Below are 8,415 nucleotides of genomic sequence, written 5' to 3'. Positions count from 1 at the left end.
TATAACCAATTAAAATCAATAAAAGAATCTTTAGAATTTTTTTTATGCTTCTTTATATTACTTCTCCAATTATAAATAAATACGTTGAGAAAAATATAAAAAAGTAATTATTTTATTATCTTCCTTTTAAAATAGAATTTAATTGAAGTACACCGATAGTTTAAAAGGATTTTACACCGTCAATTAATTATCAGCATTGAATATTGAAACAAATTTGACTTTTATTTTAAAAATCTATAAAATAATGCAGACGGATGATGGTGATAAATCGACGGTGTAAAACTTTTTACACTGACAGTGCATAGTAATTAATCTCTTTAAAATATCCTCTCACACTTTACCTGTTTTATAATTCTATATATTTACTATTAATTTGTATTTATTTATTAGCAAATGAGTTATAATGAAATGATAACCTACTATAATCATCATTATAGTTTTTTTTCATTTTATTAATTAACATCAATAAAAAAATCTTTAGAAAAAATTGTATGCTTCTTAATATTATTTCTCCAATTATAAATAAACACGTTAAAAAAAATATGAAAATGGAGCAAAGAGAGAGAGAAAGAGAGAGAGTATTTTATAATTTTTGCTTACGTACTAAAAACAGAAGGATAAGCGTATCACAAAATTTTATATAAATAATTTAAATTAAAATCAAAATTAACAAAATACCATTTATATTTTTGACGCGTGTATTTATTAAAAAAGCGGACAAACGGACACGGGATCCGCTTTTTTAAATATGTACAACTACGACACCGATAATGAGCTACATAATAGAATGCGGGAAAATCCACAGCGGCACCAAAATGTAGTTCACAAATTACAAAAAATGCTCCGTCAATTTAATCCTTTTGTAATTAGGTTCAAGCAATTGTCATTGCTTCCAAATATCAGTGAATGCAGTCTCATACTTAAGGAGCGTCCAAGTAATTACCATCAATACAATCTTCCATCTGCATAACAAGTTTCGACAATTATTGTTGGATATGATGTAGATTCTATGGAATATGGAAGGGATATTAGTGTCATTCGTCATGATGGAAATCTCAAGAAAGTTCAAGAGACAAAGGGATATTATGATCCTTTACAATACCATATATTGTTTCCATTTGGGATGCATGGTTGGGACGTCAACACAACAAATTGTAAAGGATCATAATATCTCTCTGTCTCTTGAACTTTCTTAGTAGATAGTATACTTGGCTAAGCATTATTTAGATTAATTTACAGTTACATGCTTCAGGTAAATTTAGATTAATTTTAGTAAATAGTATACTTGGCTAAGCATTGTTTAAAAAAATTTATATTTAGCACCGACATTTTCTTCAATCAACTGTAGATTCGCCCAAATGATCAATCAAAGTTGTTAAATGCGGGTCGACTATTGCAACAATATGTTGTAGACAATTATATCAAAATTGAATCATGGAGGTTAAAGTGGATTAAAGAGCACCAAAGTGATATAAGTGATGAATTGTACCAAGGTTTACAGGATGCTTTGCATGTTTGTGAAACTAATACATGTACAAATTCATATAGTATAGATATACAGTTTTAGATTAATAATTAGTTATACTTCTAATGCTAATCATTCATGTATTCTAATACTAATGCATTTCATGAATCATTGTAAAAACATTGGAAAAATAACAATTTTGCCATCATCATTTATTGGCAGTCGTCGAGACATGACACAACGTTACGCAGATGACATGACTATTATTCTTAATGGAGGTAAACCGGGTATTTTTCTAACAATAACATGTAACCCTTCTTGGAGTGAGATAACATCAGAACTTTTTCCCTTTTTAAACACCACAAGATCGTCCAGATTTGCTAACAAGAATATTTCGTTTGAAATTCGAGCAATTGAAGGATGATGTTATTAATAAAGGAGTCTTGGGAAAAGTTAAAAGCTACATGTATGTAACTAAATTTCAAAAGCGAGGACTGCCGCATGTGCATATGTTGTTGGTCTTAGAGAGTAAAGATAAGTTGCGTGACCCAAAAGATTATGATAGTATGGTAAGAGCAGAAATACCTAAATTAGAATGTGAACCACAGTTGCAATAAATACTCTTCATTTGAAAAAATTATATGCTTCTTAATATTATTTCTCCAATTATAAATAAATACGTTGAGAAAAATATGAAAACGGAGCAGAGAGAGAGAGAGAGAGAAAGAGAAAGAAAGAGAGAGAGTATTTTATAATGTTTGCTTACGTACTAAAAACAGAAGGATAAGCATATCACAAAATTTTATATAAATAATTTTAATTAAAATCAAAATTAATAAAATACCATATATATTTTTGACGCGTTTATTTATTAAAAAAACGGACAAACGGACACGGGATCCACTTTTTAAAATATGTACAACTACGACATCGATAATGAGCTACATAATAGAATGCAGGAAAATCCACAGATGCACCAAAATGTATGAAAAACGGACATTGTAAAAAAAGGTATCCCAAACAATTCTTGGATGAAACACGTCAAGACACTGACTCATATCCTGAGTATATGAGAAGGTTTGATGAATCTATATTGTAAGGTAGAGATAGGTCTGTCGATAATAGATGGGTGGTTCCTTATAACCCTTGGTTACTGTTAAAGTATGATTATCACATTAATGTAGAGATTTGCAGTAGCATTAAAAGTAATAAGTATCTATACAAATATGTGTACAAGGGCCCTGATCGTGTGGCTATGGAGGTTCATAAAGGATCATACATGGATGAAGTTCAACAATATGTTGATGCAAGATGGATTTGTGCTCCCGAGGCATTATGGAAAATATTTCGATTCACTCTTTACAGATTATATTTTTTGGTTAAAAGATTGCAGATCCACTTGCTGAACCGCCATCAAGTGCGCTTTTATGATCATCAACGAATTACAGATGTGTTAAATACTTAACGCAACTTCAAAAAAATGCTCACACAATTCTTTGCATTGAATATACGGGATCCACAAGCAATAAACTGTCTGTATATAGATATTCCAGAGCATTATTGTTGGGACAAGCGAGACATGGAATGGCATCGTAGGCGGTTAACAAGAAAAGTTATCGGGAGAATCTATATGGCATCACCTTCGGAGGGAGATAAGTTTTACTTGCGACTGTTGTTATCTCATGTCACAGGTCCAACCAGTTGGGAATATCTTCTTACAAATGATGACACAACTTTCAATACATTCAAAAAATCAACTGAGAATAGCAGATTTCTAGAGACTAATCATAATATTCGTGATTGTTTGATTGAGGTTACAAGTCTCCGAATGCCATATGCTTTACAGAGGTTATTTATGACAATTTTAATATTTTGTGAATGTACTAATGTTAAAGGCCTTTGGAATGAGTTTTTACACATATGGCAGAGGATTATCAAACAACTAACAATGTTGTGGAATCAGTCTTGACTAATATGTTGTTGAAGGACTTGAATGAACTCTTAAACGTGCACGGTAAAAAAATTGAAGATTATGATCTCCCATCTTTACCCCCTAATACAATAGACGGAGATGCAATTCCAAGTCTCATACAAGAGGATTTAGAGGTCAATATCCCCAATGAAGATATTGAATTTGTTGCTAAGTTAAATAATGACCAAATGATTGCATTCAAAACCATTATGAGTGTAATTGTTCAAAAACACAGTGGGGTATTTTTTGTTGATGGTCCAGAAGGAACAGGTAAAACATTCCTTTATCGAACATTAATGGTAAGTTTAAGAAGTATAGGAGAAATTGTCTTAGCAACTACATCATCTGGTATAGCTGCAACATTGTTGCCCGGTGGTAGGACTGCACACTCTCGATTTAAGATACCTATTGATATGCAATCGAGTTCCATTTGTGGTATTAAAAAGCAAAAATATCTTATAAATCTCATTAGAGTTGTTGCCGCAATAATTTAGGATGAAGCACCAATGACAAACAAAAATTATTTGGAAGCCTTAAATCGATCATTATAAGACATTTGTAGTAATAGTGCTCCATTTGGTGGAAAAGTTCTAATCATGGGGGGAGATTTTCGTCAAGTTCTTCCTGTTGTAAGAAAAGGTACTAAGGCACAAATGATTTCAGTGTGTATTGTTCAGTCTCATTTATGGGATCATACCAATATTTTGCGTTTGCGTCAAAATATGCGATCATTGCATGATCAAGAGTTTGCAAAAGTTCTTATTCGCATTGGTGATGGTGTTGAACCTACCAAACCAGATGACATGGTGAGGTTACCTTCACAGATTGTAATCCCATGGGAAGGTGAACATTCCATACAAGTACTTATCCAACATATTTTTCCTAATTTATAATTGCATGGTTGGGATGCCCCATATATGGTACAAAGAGCTATTTTGACACCAATAAATGATGATGTCCAAAAATTGAATGATATGATTATCGACCAGTTTCCAGGAGAAGAACATAATTTGTTGTCATTTGACGAGGTTGAAGGGGATAATCATAATTTATACCAGTAAGAATTCTTAAACTCAATTACACAATGTAGTTTGCCACCATATATTCTAAAGATAAAAAAGGGTACACCATTGATGTTGTTACGAAATCTAGATTCTAGATATGGATTGTGTAATAGGGACGCAATTATTATGTCTTGGTTTATTTATGAATATGTTGGATATGGAAACCTTGACAGGAAATAACGTAGGAAAATAAGTTTTTTTGCCCAGAATTATAATAAAAACATCTGTAAGTGATGGGTTGCCTTTTGTCCTTAGTAGAAAGCAATTTCCTGTGTGACTAAGTTTTGTATTTACAATAAATAAATCACAAGGACAAACCATTCCAAATGTTGGAATATATCTTCCACGACATGTTTTTAGTCATTGACAGTTATATGTGGCTTTATCCATGGGTATTTCACGGACTACAACAAGAGTTTTAATCAGGGAAGGAAAATTGAAAGGAGAAGATGGTGACTACACAAAAAATGTAATCTTTAAACAAATTCTTTTATCGCACCCGCAAGTATTTATAAAGTACATTAAAAAATTGTCCACAGATTGATTCCCATTTTGGTTACATGACATACCAAGATTATATTGTATTCTTTATATCATAACTAAATATAATTTTATTTTGCTTTAATATACATTCAAACTAGAACACAGTGAAATCTTCCAATTATGTAAGGAGTTGAGACAGAAGAATGTTGAAACTTGCTTCGACATAAAAGTAAGTTATACTTAATCATTTCTTTTATGCTTTTATGTTAGATATCAATTGGGTCATACTTATTCTCACTATTATTATGCAATAAATTTTAGATAGGAGACTTTGAAGATAAATGGAACACATGGAAGGATGAACAAACAATTCCATCCATCGACAAACTCGACAATAACGTGTATTTACCTTTTCTGCAATACGTATAAAAAACTGTTTCTTGCATTTTCACCACTCTTTCACTAACATTTTTTATTATCCTTATTGAAATAGATCAAACGTCTAAAAATTTACTTTGTTGGTTGGAGCTCCACAGTGATAATAGATAAAACACAACTTTGGAAAATGGTGAAAAGAGAAATAATATCTCAAAGGATGGAGAGGTTTTTATTTAATTCATTTAAGAATATTTTTACTCTAGAATATTTTTGAATGCATGAATTTAACTTATATTTATGGTTTATGTAAATAAAACCATATATATTTACTAAATCCATTATTTTCCTTTTTTACCCGAAATCCAGGTAATTCAGAAATAAGTCATGGTTGTTGTTCTACCAAATCTAGACTAAAACAAAGTATCTCCATTCTCTAGGTATTTATTTGTGCCACAATAAACCATATTATATTCAAACGAGTCAAATGTTTTGAATGTATTTCTTTGATGACATGACATTTTTTTATTTGTAGTTTTTTAAATCTCAAGAGCGCATTGATAAAGGGATGTACGAAGAATTGATTCGAATCTTTATAAGGTAAAAAAAACTATATTACATTACTTACTATTAATTTTACTATCTTTTTCTCTAAAAAAATTCTAATTGAAGAGTCTTACATTTTTTCTTTACCACGAAAAACAATTGTAGGGAAAAAGAAAATACTTCGAATAAAGATTTCATGTTCGACATTCCTCTTAAAGAACGTCATTGATTACACAGTATCAATAATACTTTGCATGCTTCAATATAATTATGAATATCTTTGTTTATCATTTTCAAAGTGTAATAATATTATTTTTAATGCAACATACAATATAAACCTCATAAAAGAAAAACAAACATTTATTTTTCTCTGCTGTGCGCATTAAAAAAAGCGGGCAGACGGGCACGGGAGTGTCCGTCTGAACGCTAGTTAATAATAATAGAAATAGAACAACAATTATAATACAAAAATAAAACAAAAAATAAAAAGAAGGTTTTGAGGGGAGTTAACGTGATCCCAAAGGGATCTTTATTGTTTTTTTTTATATAAAAAAAGAGAGCTCTCCGACTCAAACGTCGACACATGGCAAGGGGGTGGAGAAAAAGTCAAAAATTAATAAATCTTTTTCCCTAGTTCGCTTCAGCAATATTCAAATTCCATCTAAGAAAAAAAACTTTTCTTTCACTGATTTCTCTCAAACTCTTCTATTTTAATATTACTTCTCTTAACAAAAGATAGATTCCACAAAACTTAATTAAAACTTTGCAAACACAATACAAAAGCTGTGATGGTGGTATTTCGACAAACAGAGCATGGAGAAGGAAGCTGTGATGAAGGTGGTGAGTGATTTCAAAACTGTTATTGTTCAGTTGAGTGGATAAGAGGTTTGTTGTGGAGCTGCGTTTTGTTTGTGTTTGTTTATCGCCGTTGTTATGAGGTTGACGTTTGATGATGACGATGGTGATAAGCTAATGATGATTGTCGATGGTGGAAGGGATAATTTTGGAAGGAAATGGTGGTTGGTTTCACTGGGTGGTGATGTTTTTGAGTAGATAAAAACGATGCAGGTGTGTGCAAGAAGGTGAAGGTTGTTGAAAGAAGATGAAGATGATGATGGATGGAGTGAGGAGTGAAAAAAATGGTTTTTGGTATTTGTGTAGTTTTAGAGATGGTGGTGGGAGAAGAAGAGAGGAAGAAAATTGATGATTGGTTTGTAGTGATGTAGAAGAGATATTCTGATTTTTTTTATGAATGAAAGTGTTTGTGTAGAAAATGAGTATTATGAAGTTTTAAAAGAAGAAAAACATAATAAAAAAATTCACTTTCTTACTCCCCTACAAGCATGCGCCGATATAGAAAGATGTGTGAGAGTACAAGTTGTGTGTTTCTACAAGGAAAAAAACGTTTTTTCCTCTTCCATGGACCAATATTGGCCGCGTGGCCTTCTCTATTTTGTGGTTGGAATTCCTTTCCATCACACACACACACACACACATATACATACATATATATATATATATATATATATATAATATATATATATATATATATATATATATATATATATATATATATATATATATATATATATATAAGATAATAATATAATTATATGACTAATGATAAACTACTTTAAACTAATTAAAAATAAAATAAAACATGAAAACCAAATAATAATTAATGATTGATAAAAATTAGTTTAAACAAAGTCTAACTAACTTAAATAATTAAAATTAGCTAAAACTGAAAACATGAAAATATTTAGTTAATTAACATGAACATCCTAAAAAAAATAGAAAAAGGGAACAAAAATAATCGGATAAAAATGAATAAAAAAACGGGTGCGAAAATGTCTGAAAAATATAAATCGACTGTATTAAAATGGTCAGTGCAAAATAAACTTATCGAAAATATACAGGTTTTGATCAAATTTTGGAATACATTTTGACCGATTAAAAGGCTTACGCGGATAAAAATGTGACATAAAAAATAGTCGAAAAATCAAAACGAGAACGCCATATTAAACTACGTGAACCGTAGATTTAGAATATTCATATCTGCAAGCTCAATTTTGAATATTTTTTGCCCGCTAATTCGACGTACAGTCGAGAAACAATTCAACCGGTTCGTCTGTAAATCAGAAAAATTATTCCAAGTGACATTTTAAGTGTTATACGAAAAAAAATGCATGATGTGACGAGTATAAAATGCAGACTTCTCGTGAATTAACTGAATTGCTGATTGAAAAATTGTGAACAAATAATCAGATGCAAATGAATCGCTCTTGGACCATTTGCTGCTGATTCTCAAACACAAACAAAACCTATAAAGATTCAGACGATGACAACACTCTTGATTATCGTCTTCTGAACCTCTGAAATAAGATGCAACAGAATGAATGATGCATTGAGATTTGAGAAATCAAATCTTTTTATTTCTTAATCAACAAATGACTGAATGAATGTCATAAAGACTAGATGAAATGCCAAAATTCCTGACTTTTCATCTA

General features: G+C 30.8%; 2 protein-coding genes across 2 annotated transcripts; both read left to right on the top strand.

The window, feature by feature from the left end:
• The first annotated feature begins 748 nt into the window (after window positions 1-748).
• Window positions 749-2,930, top strand: LOC127094952 (uncharacterized). Its single transcript, XM_051033708.1, has 5 exons — window positions 749-935; window positions 1,005-1,110; window positions 1,240-1,252; window positions 1,349-1,493; window positions 2,566-2,930. Exons 1-5 carry the CDS (start codon window positions 749-751, stop codon window positions 2,928-2,930), a joined length of 816 nt encoding a protein of 271 aa, XP_050889665.1.
• A 455-nt stretch (window positions 2,931-3,385) lies between these two features.
• On the top strand, window positions 3,386-3,931 carry LOC127094951 (uncharacterized). Its single transcript, XM_051033707.1, has one exon. It carries the CDS (start codon window positions 3,386-3,388, stop codon window positions 3,929-3,931), a length of 546 nt encoding a protein of 181 aa, XP_050889664.1.
• Window positions 3,932-8,415: the final 4,484 nt, after the last annotated feature.

This window comes from Lathyrus oleraceus, chromosome 6, assembly GCF_024323335.1.
Source record: "Lathyrus oleraceus cultivar Zhongwan6 chromosome 6, CAAS_Psat_ZW6_1.0, whole genome shotgun sequence".
NCBI classification, from domain to species: Eukaryota; Viridiplantae; Streptophyta; class Magnoliopsida; order Fabales; family Fabaceae; genus Lathyrus; species Lathyrus oleraceus.
Note: the sequence above shows the minus strand (reverse complement) of the source record. Positions and strands in the feature narration are given on the sequence as shown.

Excerpts from the sequence above, each read along its gene's own strand:
- LOC127094951 (XM_051033707.1), top strand. The coding sequence starts at position 3,386 with ATGGCAGAGGATTATCAAACAACTAACAATGTTGTGGAATCAGTCTTG.
- LOC127094952 (XM_051033708.1), top strand. The coding sequence starts at position 749 with ATGTACAACTACGACACCGATAATGAGCTACATAATAGAATGCGGGAA. Across the intron at positions 936-1,004 it reads CATACTTAAGGAGCGTCCAA|ATTCTATGGAATATGGAAGG; the intron begins GTAATTACCATC and ends GATATGATGTAG. Across the intron at positions 1,494-2,565 it reads AAGTGATGAATTGTACCAAG|GTAGAGATAGGTCTGTCGAT; the intron begins GTTTACAGGATG and ends CTATATTGTAAG.